The 17,612-nt window shown below is 34.5% G+C and overlaps 3 protein-coding genes across 3 annotated transcripts; all 3 read right to left on the bottom strand.

The window, feature by feature from the left end:
* Positions 1-954: 954 nt before the first annotated feature.
* Positions 955-5,598, bottom strand: LOC107470577 (eukaryotic translation initiation factor 3 subunit B). Its single transcript, XM_016089975.3, has 11 exons — positions 5,365-5,598; positions 4,936-5,173; positions 4,558-4,704; positions 3,916-4,044; positions 3,649-3,777; positions 3,484-3,567; positions 3,278-3,402; positions 2,982-3,180; positions 2,346-2,878; positions 2,151-2,259; positions 955-1,536 (listed from the first exon to the last, which is right to left on the bottom strand). Exons 1-11 carry the CDS (start codon positions 5,484-5,486, stop codon positions 1,198-1,200), a joined length of 2,154 nt encoding a protein of 717 aa, XP_015945461.1. The 5' UTR covers positions 5,487-5,598; the 3' UTR covers positions 955-1,197.
* Positions 5,599-7,884: 2,286 nt separating this feature from the next.
* Positions 7,885-9,790, bottom strand: LOC127742380 (peroxidase 46). Its single transcript, XM_052254881.1, has 4 exons — positions 9,407-9,790; positions 8,905-9,084; positions 8,486-8,651; positions 7,885-8,402 (listed from the first exon to the last, which is right to left on the bottom strand). The coding sequence occupies exons 1-4, from the start codon at positions 9,611-9,613 to the stop codon at positions 7,987-7,989; spliced, it is 969 nt and encodes a 322-aa protein (XP_052110841.1). The 5' UTR covers positions 9,614-9,790; the 3' UTR covers positions 7,885-7,986.
* Positions 9,791-10,563: 773 nt separating this feature from the next.
* LOC107470596 (lariat debranching enzyme) lies at positions 10,564-13,381 on the bottom strand. The gene is made up of 9 exons (XM_016089998.3): positions 13,160-13,381; positions 12,920-13,077; positions 12,705-12,826; positions 12,336-12,529; positions 11,860-12,042; positions 11,642-11,760; positions 11,367-11,506; positions 11,149-11,268; positions 10,564-10,954 (listed from the first exon to the last, which is right to left on the bottom strand). The coding sequence occupies exons 1-9, from the start codon at positions 13,280-13,282 to the stop codon at positions 10,863-10,865; spliced, it is 1,251 nt and encodes a 416-aa protein (XP_015945484.1). The 5' UTR covers positions 13,283-13,381; the 3' UTR covers positions 10,564-10,862.
* Between the last annotated feature and the right edge of the window lie 4,231 nt (positions 13,382-17,612).

The following is a 17,612-nucleotide window of genomic DNA, read 5'->3' as shown; positions in this document are numbered from 1 at the left end:
ATAATAAAACCAACATTTTTCAAAATAAAACAAATATTATCCAAAACATATAATTAAACATCTCCAAATTTATAATCAATCAAATATAAAACATAATCTAAAATATAACTTAAAACATCTTCAATTATAGTTGTTAAAACCGAATCGGACTGACAAGTTCAACTGAAAAACCGATGAACCAAACTTTGTATCGATCCAAGTTAGCATTCACACACACAGACAGAGAAATACTTAACTCAATTTTTTTATATTCAACATTTTTTAAATTAATTAGTTTTTTAATTGAAGTACAAATTAATTAATTTGAAAATAAAGATAATAATAATAAAAATTAATATAAAAATTATTTATTCTGAGAAGAAAAATAAGTTTATACATAATTATTTAATTATATAAATATATTCAAACTTTAAAATTATTCTTTGGATATAATTTATAAATTTTCATTCTTAGTATCCAATTAAAAAACTATCATAGGAATACAAATTAATTTTATGTTTATCTTTATATTAGTTATTTTTAAAACTTAAAACTTAATTATTTTTAATTAGCAAATATTTATTTTAAATTTTAGTTTTTGATTTTTGAATATTTTATATTTTTTATTTTATATATAACGAATTTTATCGATTAAACCAGTAATTTATCAATTATACCAATAAACCAATACTCAGACCAATTCAATCTAATATCTGTCTTCAATTATATTTTTATCCTCTTATAGATCAATATCATAAAAACTTTACAAAAACGACCCTGACCAAAAAAATATTTGACCCGCCATAGAAATCCGTCTCACCGCAGCAAAACCTACGGATTAGACCGATGCAGATTAAGTGAACTTTTTAAATCCCAAAATTTCAACCCACCCTGCCTTAACCCTACCCGCTTTTTTGGGCAGGTTACGCAGACTGGCCTGGCAAGTTCCGGACTGTTTGCCACCGCTACCTGATATGAAAACAAGGGCCTACGTCGCCTATTGAATTTTGATGATCAAAAAGTCTGTGAAGCTCCTCACCATGAGTTAATACACTAAACAATATCCAGACCAAAAAAGAAAATACACTAAACAGTATCAAATTATTCTACTCTTGATCCATCAAAACAGGGAAAATTTTTCCTCTCCTTCCTTTCTCAAGAAAGAAACCAAGCAGCAACTATGACGGGGAGTTACATACATATATTTCAAAGAATGAATCACTCATGATCCAAAGGAACAACCTCCTCCTTGACATCAATAACTTCTTCGATTTCAACTTCCTTTGCCTCATACTCCTCCTCTTCGTCACTTGCTTCTCCGTCCCGGAGCCTCTGTCTCTCCAACTTCTCTTGCTCGTGCTGCTTCTTCCACTCATTTACCCATCTCTCCCATTCATCTTTCAAGGCCTTCCTCTTCTCTCTTTCTTGTTCACTCAACAGCATGGACACGTCTTGGTCCTCCGCCTCGTACTTCTTGCTGTACTTCTTCAGGTTCTTAGCAATCTCCTCCTCTTTCTCTGGGCTCAGCAGAGTTGGTGGCCTTGGCCTCCACAAGTACTGCCATAAAGAGAGCACATCATTGCTCGGTATTGCACAATAGTCTCGGTAGACATAATGAACTAATTCAACAATCTAATATGACAGTGTCTTTTATATTTTAGCCCTGACAATTATGTATTTATATATTTTAAGAACAATGCATTATCTCACTAGATGGGTTGACTACCTGGATTAAATAACGTCATTAAACCCTATTATGTATCATGTCTACCATGACATCGTTCACACACAGATCCTGCTTGATCACCTCATACATAGTCTTTTTTGTCTTCTTCAACATCTAACCGATGGTCTATCTTACATCTAATCCACCCTTCTCATTATGTTCTACCAGCCTTCTCCCATGTCCAAACCACATAAGATGACATTCCACCTCATGTATTTTAAGAAGCAACATATTAAAAAGAAAAAAAAAACAAATATAAATACAGTGGACTACGGAAAAGTTTCATGTACCTCCTAAATAAAAATCAATGTACTTCATTTTTGTGAGTGAATTAATATAAGCACTTAAATTGCTGTGCACCATGGTTGCATTGGATTTGCATTTTATTCATGACGTTTTATAAACACAATTCAGACACCTTAAAGACAACTCAAGGAATCAATACCTGGAAGAAATGATCCTTCAGAATACGATAAAGAAGTTTCCCATGGAAAGACCATATATTGAACCCATTTTCCATTTCATGAACTGAAGTTACAGAGGTTGCAACATACCTGCAGAAGTACATGTTAGTAGATGAAACAGGACAATACATTGCAGATGTTTGAACTCTATATATTTTTACACTTCATGCCATTACCTCCCAGTAGGATCCCATTCAATGTCTGTTGCCATAAAATGCTCAGCAGTTGCCATGGTTTCCAGTTCATCCACATTATAAAATTCAAGCTGTCCATTCAGACCTTTCAATCCAGCAAGTATTATGAATCGACCAGCAGGTGACCAGAAAAGGGCATTAGCTTGCTTTCCCTTGAGAGTAGTAAGCTTTGAAACACGACCTGTATTTTGAGCAGTCCTCATTGAGTAAAAACTGATGTCAGGCCTTGGGTGATCACCGTGAATAACAGCGAACCTATGGCCCTTTGGCTCCCAGGCAAATGCAATAATCTTATCATTCTTATTTTCAAGCTCCAACACTTCAATGGGTATATCTCGCTCTTTTATGCGGAAAAGCTCAAAGCCTGTGTAAGTGCTTTTCTTGGTTTTTGTGTAACGATCAACCTTAACAGCTAGATACTCTCCATTGCTTTGCCAATACATCTTGCAATCACTGACACTGAAAAGATTCTTCTGCCTGAGTTCCTCTTTACTGGGGATCTGAACCAGACTCACCTACAAAATGAATGCAACAAAGGATATCAAATAACAGTGCTTCATACACCCAAAGAAGCTTTCCATGCATGCATAAAGAGGAAAATCAGCAAAATGAACTTACCCTAGCTGGCTGGTTACCACCACCCAATTCAGGAACAAAAAGTGCAAGGATGGGATCAGTTGGTGACCAGCTGAAATCCATCACACTTTCAACCTTCAACGATTTCTTGTCCACAAGAGAGAATGTATCTGTCTCGTACACAGAGATCATATTTTTCCCTAGTCTTGCAAAGTACTTGTCGTCCTTTCCTCCACCCCATCTAAAAGAAATATTATCATTCCAATAAGTTAATGCTAACAATAGTAATTATTATTACCATCACCATCACAAGCCAAGCCAGGAAAACAAATAATTACCTGAAAATGGGCCATGACACTCCTGCAACACCTCCAGCACCTCCAATGGCAAAATCATCAGCACTTCCCTTAAAATCTCTCATGACTTTTCCAGTTCTCACATCAAATATATTTATCACAACCCTCTAGAAAGTTAATTGGATTAGTAAGACAATGCCATAGAATCTGTAAGAATAAAATAGATACTAAAACAAGGAAATTCTTACATTTGCATCTCGAGGATTGCTTGGCTCATGGCTACTATATGTTACCAAATACTTCTCACCGGGTGAAAAATCAATAAGTTTAACCTGCAGTTGGAACCTTCATTGCTTAAGTAACAAGAAAATAGCTCATATAACAATATTGCATGGATAAGGGCCAAAATTGACCTGGGGATGAGCATATCGCATGAGACGATTGAATGTTGTGGCACCTCCCCAAACTGCTGCTCCTTGCCTATGTATGGTTGCTAGGTATGTACCCATTGGGGACCATTGAACAAAACTCTCAGTCCAGAACTGCACATGAAAGATACATTAAACGACAGACAATCTTAAAAACAAAGATAATTTAAAGAAGCGATGAAGCATGCAAAAACTTTGACTACAACATCATATTATCATATTAATGAAATAAAGGTCCCGAAAACTACTCACTGCACGCTTATAAACTGGATCCGGTTTCAAATGTCTTGCATCATTCCACAACACCTCAGTATCTGAACCAGCACGAATCACAAACTGGTCTCGGGCTTTTGAGTCAGTCAGCCAATGTTGAAGATTTTCCTGCAACAGATTAGATAGCAAGGCTTGTAAAAGGAGAGGAATTTATTTATCGGAGATTTATAATTGAAGATTGAAGAGTACTGTTAGTAATGCATGGTACAATCTAAACCACAGAGCATAACATAGCTATGCATATGATATGAGAGTTTAGTGTAAGGACAATGATGGAAAAAATGTACTGCAAGATAAAGGAATAAAGGCACTAGTATCCTTATTCGTGCACAATCTACACCTACAAGGGAAAATATTCTTAATATAACACTTAAATAACCAAGCAATAAATAACATATAGCAAAGTAAAAAATACAAAATTTCTAGTTAGTAGTTAGGTTTTGCATATATTTTTAGCTTCAAATATCAAATAAAATCATGGAGATTAAATGGAAAAAAAATTAATCGTACAGAATATCACAAGAACCTCCATACTTTTCAAAACTTCTTGAAGGGAAAAAAAAGACAGATCACAATTACTCTACTTGCTATATCACACACAGAGAATGATCAAATTATTACCCCAGGAGTGTATGGACTAGTTTCAGGTGGAGCCCACTCATCTGGAACTTTCATGAATCTATCAAAGTCATCAAACATATTCACAGAAAATATGTGTGCTCGATCCAACTTATATCCATGAGTCTTCTCTTTAGCAAGCTCAGCTTCCTAGCATGACAACCAAATCAAATAAAACATGAGAAGACAGATTATATTGGTTAATAATAATAACATATTACAGATATAAAATAAAATTTCCTTAAAGATGAATAAAACTCCAACCTGTTCTTCCGTTATTAATTTTCCAAACAAGAGTGAACGTAACTTTGTTACAAACATGCAAAATATATTATTACTAATTACTTATTCAACAAGAGTATAGGTTTAGCAGATAATAACCTGAGGTGTGTTATACTCAATGAAGCAATAACCCAGAGTTTTTTCAGTTTGTGGATCAACGGGCATCCAGAGTCCATCCTCCTTGATGAGACCAATCTGGCTATAGATTTTTCTGATTACACCTTCAAGCTTCTCAAACTTCTCCCTTGGAACAACAGGTAGATTGTCCACCACTATAATGTTCCCAAACCCAGTATCAAACTCCAGATTTTCCTCTTGGTAAACATCTTCATCATCACTGTTATTATAGAAAATCAACATTTATTGAAATCCGCCCCAAATATATTCTCACGCAACAATAAATATCAAACAAACCATTCAAACCCTAATTATAGATACCCAAGAACAAGGGGCAGTAAAATTAAAAGATGGACAACTATCCAAGATAAATTTCTTCAGTGGGGTTATGAAAAGGTAAAAAGTTGGTACCTTTGGATGCCGAGGTCGTCATCAGGAGGGAGGCGAATGGAGTCAAGATCAATGGCGGAGAGATCTACACCAAGACGTGAGGCGGTGGCCTCAATCTCTCTCATCACGGCGACATCCGCCATAATTGGTTGCTCCTCCAAGAAACAGTAACAGCAGAAAATAGGGTAAGCAGCGGGACTGAGGGAAAAGCCGAGACTCTAGAGAGGTTTAGGTCTGGGCGGTGGAACAATAAAATGTAAGGACGCAAAAATGAATAAGATTCGTACAGAACCCAATATTTTATTGGGTTTTTTCTTCTAAAATTTTGTTCAGCCCGGCCCAAATACTCGCTAAATATAATTAAAATAAACTATACCGGACTAAGTTTAATTAGACTCTAATATTATACCGAATTTATTTTAACTCAACTTTAAACTAATTTAAAATAAATTATATTAGTCACCAAAAAAATAAATTATATTAAACCAGATTAATTCGATCTAATATAAAATTAATATACATAAATTTATAAATTTTATATAAAAAATTAATAAAATTTTATTTTTAAAAATTAAATTTAACAAATATTATATCATATTTATATTAAAATAAATATACTACACCATATAATAACTGAAATATAAAATATAATATTCTGTTATTACTCTTACTTTAAAATATATATTTTTATAAAATACAACTTTAAATTGAACCAAGTTATCCGAATGATAACACAAATCCGATTAAAAAAGATAACACCCAATAAAAATGATATGTTCGAATCTGACAAAATATACTTCGAGTTGAAACTTGAACGACTACTCCAAAACTAAAGCTTATATTCGTAAGCGCAAATTCATAAATAACTCCAAAATATGGGTAAGCTTTAAATCTTAAAAATAAACACTAATGGCAAAGGAAATTTTTTAATTTCTTACTTCAGAGGCACCATGGACAACTTTATGTTTGTGATAAATAGTTAGAATTTAACTAGAGAGTTAATTTTTTCCGCTAATATCAACCTATTTTTTAAAATTATCTTTTTTATTTTAAATTTTAAATCCTAAATCATAACTTTAAACCTTAATCTCTTCCAAATAATATAAAAGGGTTAAGTATAATTTTGGTCTTTAAGATATAAATTGAAATTTTTTTTTGTCTTGAACCTTTTTTTCATATAAAATCGTCTCTAAAATTTAACTTAGTTTTAAAATCGTCCTTAAAAGTACAAATGTAGAAGCATAAACAGAAGTAAAAGTGGATTGTGAACAATTTCTTTTTTCCTTATCGTTTTGCAAGAGCAGAAACACTCTTTTTTTCTTTTTTTATAATTTTTTGTTATAAGTAATTTGATCCAAAATTTTAATATTTAAGTAAAAATGACAATTTTAAAACTTGTTTTAAACCTTACGGACGATTTTGTATACAAAACAAGATTGATGGCGAAAAAAATTTTTTGACCTATATCTTAGAGACCAAAATCATACTTAACCCAAAATAAAATTAAGAGAATAATTTTATAATAAAAAATTGACTACTATTAACTGATTAAAGTTGGTTTTCTGTTACAATTAGACTCAGAGCCAAACTATGGCTTTAAAGAAAAACAATAATTTTCTTTATAGTGAGAGCATCAATTGAAAAACAAACTTGACTATGCCCAAAGAGAGATTAATCCTTTTCTTCTAAGAAGACTATGGAGCATGGACAAGGGATATCCTTTAGCACAGAGAAGGTGCGTATGAATATTGACAGCCATGATAAATGTTGTGATCTCCTCTTAATTTAGGCACCATTCTTCCTCTCAGAAATAACTCCAACATATTCAAACATTTTCCTTGTTCTATGGTTCTTGAGGTTTGAAAAGATTGACACACTAAAGATTTGATAAATTGGTAGAATAGTTGACACTAAGAGATAGTAGCTGTTTGGCGTCATTAAGTTGATAGAAAAAAATATTTTAATAAAAAAATATTTTTTATTATTTAGTATATTTAATAAATTTTTAGTAATAAAAATAAAAGTATTAGAAAAATAAAAAATATTTTTTTTACATAAATTATTTTTAATATAAAAATGAAGATAGTATTTTGGTTGAAAATTAATATTTGAAATGTATTACAGTATTGTGGATGTGTAAAAAAAGTGTTCAACACGCATCTTAGGTAATGACCAAAATGTTGACACATGTCCACACATCTTGCATGTTGCCAGAATGATAACACGTCTCCAATACGCAAGGGTAATTACACTAAATAATTCCATTTTTCAACAAAAACACCAATATTTTTTCCATATAAAATAAAATTAGCCTCTTTTTTTGAGAAGCTACCGTTCACATATTTTTTAAAATATTTTTTCTCAAAAAAAATTTCACATAATAAATAAACAAAAATACTTTTATATTGTTATATCCAAATATAATTGATAAATAAAAGATTTTTTTGCGTAAGATATCAAAACATAAATTTATTTTTGCTTTTTTTATAAGATCTTTTCAAAAAAGATAATTCAAAAAAATATCTTTTGTTATAAGCTTACCCAAACAAAATCATAGTAAAGACACAAATACAATCTTGTAGAAAAGCTGTTTGTCTTTATGCATAGAGAACCATGTTTGTCTGTACAACCACTTTTCATTCCTTATGCATTAGTTGATGCACAAGTACGTCTAATTTCACCCTCATTCCCTGTTTTCACTCCAACACTTGTGAGCTTCAAGAAAGCTTGGCTCCAATTTACAAAGAAAAGTTGTTGATTGTTTGCAAAATCCTTCACCATTGTTCTTGTGCTGTTTTCATTCAGCAAAGCAGAATCTGACTGGAAAAGCCCTTTGTGCACCAAGAGATTCCGATAGTACTGGTTGTCAAAGACCATAGGTGTTTCAGGATCATTGTTCACTGTAGCAGATGCCATTGCACTTGCTGGACACTGTTTCATTAGCTCAACAGCATAGTTACTGTCCAGAGTCTTGTCGATGAGTGTGAGCCGTCCCTTCGTGTCTTCTTGGAATCGGCCTCTGAATGCATTGCAATGAGCCGCTCCGATGGTGTGAGCTCCTGCAAAGACTAGCCATCACTAATTAAGTATCTAATATGATGTTAAAAGAACACTGAGAAAGATCAAGATCAAGAACATGCACCTGAAAGGATGACAAGATCAAGAACAGACAATCCTTTAGATGTGAAAAGCTTAACCATCTCATCCATTGTAAAACTTGTGTCCACGATGTTAGGCCTGACATTCGAAGCAAGCGAAACCATTCCATCTCTTCTTCCTGTGGGAATTTGAACCATTGGTCCACCAGCCTATTCTCAAAAGCACTTCAATTGAATTAATTAACCACCTTATATTGATGTGATGGTGAAGACTCACATGCAGTTGTTTTTATATGAAGTTAATGCTGAGAACTGTTAGATGATTTGATATGTTTGACTAAATTACAATTTAATGATTTTCAACCATCAACTTCACATGAAAACAACTGCATATGAGTTTCCACCTAATATGATGCATGCATTGTCGAAGAATATGAGCATGCAGTGTGAGGGAGAAACTTACAATTCCAACTGCATCTCTGGCTGCAAGAGCAATGATATCCGCACAAGAAACAGTTTCAGGGCAAAGCATCTCAAGGAGTCTTTTTGCTGATTCTATAACTGAATATCCACCAACAGACCTATTTCCTGGATCAGTTTGCTCAGTATTGTTCCCAATTAGCATCAAAGATGCATCGCATCCCTGCATGTATTAATTACTTTTGAGTCATAATTGAATACAAAAACAACAAGAGTGACTTTATGTTATTTCCCTCAAAGTTGCATGCATCCTGTATAACCATCTCAGCTAATCAAATTTTGCATCACACAACCATGCATGCTTGTATCCATTTAATGTTTAATAAGGATACTGTTAAGATATAAAGCCGTTCGTTCATTTGTTTCTAACAGTTTAACTTTTTCAATGAGAAGGTTCTTAAAACTATGAAACAAACTGAACTAAAAAAGAGAGGCAAACTTATGGTTTAGCATAGTATGTTTGGCTTGCATGGACAATGACTAACCTCCACAAAGCAATCATGGAAAACCAAGCGGAGGAGCTTTCCTGGAATGGAAGGATCATTGGAAGAGGAAGAGGTAACTATGTCCCTTATGATGAACTCAGCTGAAGGGCATGAAGCTGCATAGAAGTTGAAAGAGAGGCTATCTGCAAAAGAAAAGACAAAAAGAGAAGAGACTGCAATGGAAAGAATCACTCTTCTAGTTTCCATGAAAACAAAGTATTTAGTCTTTTTTGGGGGATTCTAAGTGCAGTGTTGGAAGACCCTTTCACTTTGAATACAGATACTTGATAATTTATTGATGCACATTTATTCATTCATATACATATATCAAAAAAGAGGTGGCCAGCCAGGTATTTGTCCCCATACAAGCCCCCATTTAAAACTGCATTAATGCAGTTTGGTGAGTCAGTAGAAGAGTAGATGTGAGGGTTATTTATGTATGTCAATTACTGAACTTATTTCATGTCATCAAGGTCAAGGTCCTAAAGATGATTGAGGTAAATTCTTAAATTGCACACTTTTATAATAGGAAACAGTTACTGCTACATTTCATGGGGAAACTGCTTCTATAAAGGTCTTTCTATTTAGTTATGCACACTTTCAAATTAGGAGATGTTGTAAAGTTAAAATTAATACAGCAACCTATATAGTTAAAGAAGCATGTGATATCTCTGATCTTAGCCTTTACTAATGTTCTAGTATGTCAAGAATGTTACCACTGTTCAAGTTCGTTCTTAGGTTTTATGCAGAGTTTGTCGCCAATCTGTGATGTGTTAAATTATTAATATGTTGCTTGGATAACATTTTGGTTTATAACAAGTTAAAAATAAAAAAGGCCACCGCAGACAGAAATAAGTGAAAATATTCTAATACATCCCTTTTCTAAACTTAAAGTGGAAAATGTTTACTATTTTCTTCAAATGATCGCATAAAGTATAACCTAAATGCTATTTCAACTTGCAAATTTGAAAGTTGAAAATATTGGTCCCAAGGAACATAAAACATTTATGTTTTTTATCTTGGACCAGCAGCAAATATCAATTTACTTTTTTGAAAAGTTAAAAGTTAAATCACATAAAAGAAATCATGGCATACACATAAATCTTCCCAAATAGCGAATGAATGGTGATGTCTAGATACCGTTGAGAAGAACAGCATTAATAAATCCCTTGAAATGGAACAAATTTTCTCATTGAGTTGTTAAGTACAAGTATACAACACTATATGTCAGATCCAGCTAGACTTTGCAGTACAAGGGGCAAAATCATGGGTGGGTCACCATTTTTTAATTGTTTGTTGGTGTGGCTTGGCAACCACAAGTCCACAACTGCAACTATTGAAAAGGCCTAAAGGCTTTGTTTTGGTTTGTTAATTATTTATGTACATAGAAACTCAAAAATAAATCTCCAGTCAATTGGTCTAAAATGCTAGTCAATTGCAAAATTGATTCAGCAGTTCAAAGTTCAGTTTCCACGTCTTGAACATTTGAGAGATCATCATCTTCCAAATCATCAATAGGAATGTCTTCACTGTCATAATCGACAGGGCCTAGATATGAATAAAAATAGTTTTATATAAGTGATTAACTCAGAAAAAGTTTTAAGAGACAAAAATATAATACCGTTGTAATGCTATTGAAGCAACTTTGGCAATGACATCAGCAATACCAATTAGAAGAGATAACTACTAAAAGAATGGCTTCCCATATGAGACGATGACAATTAAGAAAGGCTAAGGTTTACCTCTTCCAATGGAGCGAGAAGGATAAGGTGACAAGTCAGTTGATTCAGGATTCTTATCAAGGAGGTATGGAAGGTCAAGAAACTGTAAAAGAGATTCTGTTTGAGGATTCCAATGACAACCTGCAGAAAGAATAAATGATATTAGGATATCATCTTTAACCAAAGATCAAGGAGAACTATAGTTAATTTGGAGTTTGCAATGGAAAACAAAGAAATACCAGCAAAAGAACCATGAAAATTGGATTGAGAAGGATCATAACACGGAGCAGTTTTAACAAATTCAAAAGGTTTGCACCCTCTCTGTTGTAACCTGCTTCTAACCCATTGGCGACAATCATCCATCTCAAGATTCACACCTCTGTCACCAATGCAAATAGAAATTATTAGTTTTTTAAACTTTGGTAGGAGGGGAGGGGGGAACAGCAGGACAAATATGATTTTAAATGAGTACTCAAATTATATGCGTTATTTAAGGTTTCTATAATGCACACACCTGAAATCTGCACCCTTGGGTGTCAGCGGGAATATAGAGTTGAACCTCCTTGTTATGGCTAACCATTCTTCATCATACTGAATCTCATAAGGGCCTGCCTCTGATTCGATTTCCACTATCTAAACATGCAGGACATACCATGTGTTTGGTTACTAACATAAAACAGCCATTACAGAGGATTAGCCTGCACTTAATATTTAAGCCTCTATAGTCTATACCTGCAAGAAGTCGCGCTGAGGAAGACATTTATCAAGTGCAAGGAATTTTGTCAGCGGACCTCCTTCCCCGTGCTGAACAAGAGCAGCAAACTTGCAATGTAAATGAGCAGAAAACCAATATTGTGGTTTCAGTTTACCTAGAAGTTGAGAAGCAGCTTTACTCCCAAGTCTTCCTTCCTCAATCTGGCAAAAATGAGAATATCATGATGTCATAAACAATGTGATTAAAAAAAAAAAGATAATGCATGCCATCAAAGATTATATGACTGCTCAAAAAAGATTATGTATATGACAGCTTCATTTTTGCCTTGTATAAAAAGAAGTGAGGATAGTGTCCTGAATTTTAGGGCTTTTGAGTAGCAAGACAATGAGGTTTTAGCCCAAAGTCATCGACACCCAGCAAGAATTAGTCATAAATTAAATACATTGCTAAATAAGCTCCTCGATTAAAAGAACAATCAACTGAAAAATAACACCTCCTGCTTAAAAAAGGGCTTTTGCCGTACAAGCTCCCTCCAATCCCCACAATCAGTGATCCTCACGGGCCAATCATGAGAAAGAAAGATATCAATCGGTTCCTCAATTTGTATGAGTTTGTGAACATCGTATTCTCGAACATGATACACAGACCTGATGGTGCTCTGATCATAGGGAGGTCTCTCAAAGTGTCCTGCACAAAGAACAAACACCCTGTATCATCATATAGTAATTACAACAGAAAATACTACACTCCCTACACACTAACCTTTAATGCAAGAGCCATTCAACAAATAGTTTGTTAAATGGTAGTAACAATACAAGTCCATAACTCATTCATAGCAAAGATACAAAAGCAGATTAACAACCTGATTTATAGTGGCGAGCATTATAAATTCCGGAAAGCCCACCAATTCGAACATTCCCAAACTTGATTACCCCAGCAACTCCCAAGAAATATATATTAGGTGCAGCCCATCCTCCATAATACCTAGTTACAATACACACACAACTTCAAAAGTTAGCAGTGCCCTAAATTCCTAAATCCTAAACCCTAAACTCCAAGAAAAGAAAAATAACTCACATTTCCCACAAGTAATTGGAGGCTTCATGGTTGCCACCGATGAAGATGGTGGGATAAGGAGCAACCTCCAAGCCAGAATAGTACTTCCAGAAGGAATTCATGGATCGGAATTTCGGGGGAACGTTCATGCTTTTCAAATCTTGCTCATTCCTAACAGCCTAAACTTCACGAATTGCACAGTTAATTAATGAAAAGATTGAGAATTTGTGAAGTGATTGTGAAATGTGAAGTAGTAAGTACCTGGAAATCTCCGCAGCAGAGGAGGAGATCGATTTTGATGTTTTGGGTTTCCTCGAGATGCTTGAGGGTTTTGTAGACATTGTCGAGTTCGCCATGCATGCACCCTTCCACTGCTATCTTCATCCTCCTCCTTCTTCTTCTTCAAACAGTAGCAGCACTTTGGGTTTTATTGAAATCAAAACAAAACTCTAATCCCTGAAATGTGCTCGCTTATTTGATTATTAGTTTATTACCCTACCAATCAAATACTATTAATTTTTCATGAATTAAATAAATTTAAAAAAAACGCATTAAAATATCTATATCTATAACTAATTGCAGTAAAAAAATGTAAAGGCATGAAAGAATTAGGGATGGCAATTTTCCCGTGGAGCGGGTATTCTCGGGGATTTACCCGCTGGGAGATGGATATGGGAAATTTTTTTACTAGTGAGGGTGGAGACGGAGATCTGCGAAATAAATGGACGGGGCAGGGACCTCGCTCCGTGGAGACCCGTATAATACCCGCATATACAAAATTACTAAAATATCCCTAATATATATATATTAGTTATGATTTCTAAAATCCGAACTTCTAACCCTCTCCTCTCTAGAGGCCGTCACTCACTCACTCTCCTCTCAAAACTCGGATTCTCCTTCTCCCTCTCCGTCCTTCTTCTGTCGCTCACTGCCGCTCACTGTTTCTTAGATTTGCTCTGCCACCCTTTTCACTTAGACACTCTCTCTGCCATCCTCCTCCACTCAGACACTCTCTCCGCCGTCCAGCACCTTCGTTCGCACTCACTCGCGCGCCTGACACCCAGCCCTAGGAGAAGCGCTCTTCACCTGACATCCAGCCTTAGGCAGCGACAGAAGCGTTTTTCGCCGTCGCTGTCTTCATTTTCTTCGCAGAGACAAAAGCTATTTTTCTTCAGTGATTTCTGTAATTTTTATCTACTTGAAGCATTTTTTGTTTCTTTCATTAATTGTCTTGTGGTTTCTATGATTTTCTTTGATTTTATTTGAATTTCAATCAATTATCTTGTGATTTTACTTCATATATATTTGTCCTTCTGTTTTTTTGGTAATGCAATGGCTAAAAAAATTGGAATTGAATATTTGAAGTTAATTGTTATGTTGTGAGGATATATGGTTATGGATAGTTGAATATTTGAAATATTAATTTTTGAATATTTGAAGGATTTGGTTACGTTTTTTATGAAGGTTGAGGTGGATTTGCAGAAGATCTTTGATGGTTGATGGCTGGGTTGTGAATTTTGTGTAAATTTTGTTTTTGGATTAGTGATGGCCGAATATAAATTGTTGTTTGATGTGGCTGGTTGATTAATTTGGTATATGGTTGTGTTCAAATTGAAAGCATGAATATGAATGTTTTATGGTTTGAGTAAATTTTGGTGTTTGATTGATTTAGTTTGGGTATAGATTATGAACTTATGAGTTATGACTAAATATTGTTGGTGATGAAGATTATGATTGTAATGATAATTGAAGATTTTTGTTTATTTCTCTGAATTTTTTTACTTTTTAAAGAATCCGTGGATATCTGCGGAGATTCCGATCCCCGGCGGATACGGGATCCCGTAACCCGTCGCAGGGATGGGGCAGGGACGGGGATGGATTATGGGTGGCGGGAACGAGGGGCCCCCATGGGGACCCGTTGCCATCCCTAGAAAGAATTACTCCTTACGGCTATACGTATGTATGTAAACTGGGATTTTTTTTAAATAAATAAAATAAATATATTAATTACCGAAATATGTATTTACGAGTGTTTTTACCAAAAAACATCACATCATATATCGCGTTTATTGTGTAAGCTTTCATTTACACTGTAAACGAGATAAGATTGAGAATAAATGCAGCATATATTTCATTTACAGTGTAAAGAAGATACGTATTAACTTAGTGTAAACGAGATAAGTGGGTAATTATAATGTTTACCGTGTAAACGAGATACGTTAAGACAAATTTCTAGCGGCTATAAAAGGATTGTATCCTCTGCAAATATTTCACTACTTCTTTGCTATCTATTCCTTCCGAAAATAAGCCAAAATGTCCGATAGTAGTGGTTTCTTAGTTGTAAGTGTGTATTCTAATTGTCGTATGAGAAATAGTGATAATGAAGTAACATTTGAGTGTGAGAATCCCATTCTGTTGTAGCGTTTGTTTGCGAGACAGAGATCAAGAGACAGAGACAGAAATAAGTATTAGTATTGTGTTTGGTGTGGAAGTGTACAAGACTGATTTATGTCTTAGTATCCTGTTTGGTTTGAAATAAAAAGTGGAGACTAAATATTTAAAATTACTAAAATGCCCTTAATTTTAATTAACAACCCTAACCCCTAAATACAATTTCATTTTCATCAGCATGCAACCCTAACCCCTTTTTTCCTCTCCTTTACCCTTTCTCCTCTCCTCTGCCGTGAACGAATCTTGGAGCCTGACCTGCCGCCGGTAGCACCTCCAAGGGTCCAAACAACGAAGGCGCCTCTCCAGTTCTCCTTGGTTCATCTTCGTGGCCCCAGTTGCCACCCTCGATTTGTGACGCTGCTGTCGTATCTGCACCCGTGGGTTTGTGTCGCCACCATCTCGGAGCTGTGCGTCTGGTCTTCGCTGTTTCTCTATCAATGGAGATGGTATGTTCTTTCAATTTACCTTATTTGCTTGTTAATTTTGTGAAGTTTAAGAGGGATTTTTTTATTCCCCCATTTTTTGATTTGTGAAATCCTCACCTTCTGATTTGTCCTCATGTTGATGAGAATATTTAAATCCCTCGTTGGATGATTTGAGATTCGCCCTGATTTGGTTAAAATTGCTGATTTGTGCTTCTTCAAATGTTGAAGATTTCTGAAGTTGTTATATCCGAGTTGTTATTTGCCCTCATTTGCAGATTTATGAATTCTGTGTCATCTTTTTTAAAGATTTGGGAATGTGTGATTGCTGAGTGCTGATTCCATTGTTTGCGTATCATATAAATTTTTTTAGCTTACTTGTGCTTGTTAATTGCTGATTTGTGAATCTGTGATTGTTATTTTTTTAAATTTATTTATGATGATTACTGTATAGGAAAACAAAGATGATTTGAGAACTTTTTGTCATAATTATGTTCCTGTTGTCACTCTTTTTTGTTATCGAAATTACTACTCACTGGTGTGTTATATTGATTTGGGAATGTATTTTTACTACTATCTAACATACTAGGAGTGTGAAAATTTATTGGAAAAGCTAGAAGCACCAATATTTGATTTTAAATACGACAAAGAATCTCTTCCTTAGAGATATCTTGAATTGGAAACTTTGTTTTGATTAGATTCATTAAAAAATTTTATTTCGACTAGTTGATTCATTCTTGTGTTGTGTTACTATTTGTTGTTAACTTGGTAAATGATTTTTGCTTACTGTTAAATGTATAGCCTAGTTAACAATGACTTCCACAAGTAGAAGATCTACAAGTGGTTCGTACGGCAGCGGCAACGTAACGGGAAAACGTTTTTGTGAGTGTGGTTTAAAAGCACCATTACAAGTCTCGAATAGCATGGCCAACCCGGGTAGAAAGTATTACGCATATCCTGCAAGGCAATGTGGATGATTTAGATGGGCAGGTCCAAGTATTCAACATTCTGACATTGGAGATGATCGCTCTTGTCAACTGAATTCTAATTTGAAGGCGAGCGAACGAGTGGAAAATTTTCATACTGATGTTGTGTATCCGAAATTGTTAGCGTCCTTCAACTTCTTGTTTCTATAGTCTGTGTTGTACTTGGTCATTTTATTATTGTGTAAGTTGTAGTTTGACCTTTGAACTCAAATAGGCAAATGAGAAATTGTAATAACTAGTTTAAGAACATGTTTCAGTATTTTTTATTGTTAATTATAAAATGAGTACAGACTCAACATCTCTTCTTCTCTTTGTCACTGTAGTTCTTTGCTAGCTTTCCGTGAATATTTGATTGACACAAACCAATCTAAGGACAGCATATATGGGATTATATGAATTGAGCCATGAAACATTTTATGCCTGTCTTCGCTTCTGATTTTAATACTATTTTTCAATATTGATAGAGTTGAATAAGTTTGAATTCAGGAAAAAAATGGTGTTAAGCAATTGCCTTTTCAACATTTCAGAAAATTTGATCAAACTCATTTTGGTTTTGTAATTGATTCTTACTTCTTTAGCCACAAAAAAGGGAGAAAAAAGAGGCACTAGTTGGTTTCCAGGCCTTCGTTGTAGAATAAGTTTGATTTCCACTACTTCATCAACATATTCAATAAAATCGGTATACACAGTATTATCTGAGGACCACAAATTATAAGAATGGGATAGTTGATGACCAAAAACTAAGATAATTGTCATTAACATGATCATGACCATATTGTACTTAGCAAATAATTCCTGCTCAAGCGACCAAAATAAAGGCCATACCACAATATCAATAAGACTGTACGAAGAATC

The sequence above is a fragment of the Arachis duranensis genome, chromosome 10 (assembly GCF_000817695.3).
Source record: "Arachis duranensis cultivar V14167 chromosome 10, aradu.V14167.gnm2.J7QH, whole genome shotgun sequence".
NCBI lineage: Eukaryota > Viridiplantae > Streptophyta > Magnoliopsida > Fabales > Fabaceae > Arachis > Arachis duranensis.
This window is presented reverse-complemented; position numbering and strand designations above follow the sequence as displayed.

Bases quoted from the DNA above. Each gene is read 5' to 3' on its own strand.
- LOC107470577 (XM_016089975.3), bottom strand. From the start codon at position 5,486: ATGGCGGATGTCGCCGTGATGAGAGAGATTGAGGCCACCGCCTCACGT. The intron at 3,778-3,915 runs GTGAGTAGTTTT...TTTCATGTGCAG, and splicing joins ATCCAGTTTATAAGCGTGCA to TTCTGGACTGAGAGTTTTGT. The intron at 3,568-3,648 runs GTCAATTTTGGC...TTCCAACTGCAG, and splicing joins TGCGATATGCTCATCCCCAG to GTTAAACTTATTGATTTTTC.
- LOC127742380 (XM_052254881.1), bottom strand. From the start codon at position 9,613: ATGGAAACTAGAAGAGTGATTCTTTCCATTGCAGTCTCTTCTCTTTTT. The intron at 8,652-8,904 runs GTAAGTTTCTCC...TTTTGAGAATAG, and splicing joins CCAGAGATGCAGTTGGAATT to GCTGGTGGACCAATGGTTCA. The intron at 8,403-8,485 runs GTGCATGTTCTT...TAGTCTTTGCAG, and splicing joins TGATCTTGTCATCCTTTCAG to GAGCTCACACCATCGGAGCG.
- LOC107470596 (XM_016089998.3), bottom strand. From the start codon at position 13,282: ATGAAGATAGCAGTGGAAGGGTGCATGCATGGCGAACTCGACAATGTC. The intron at 11,507-11,641 runs GTGTGTGCATTA...CATTGGTGACAG, and splicing joins CCCAAGGGTGCAGATTTCAG to AGGTGTGAATCTTGAGATGG. The intron at 11,269-11,366 runs GTATTTCTTTGT...TTCTTTCTGCAG, and splicing joins TTTTCATGGTTCTTTTGCTG to GTTGTCATTGGAATCCTCAA.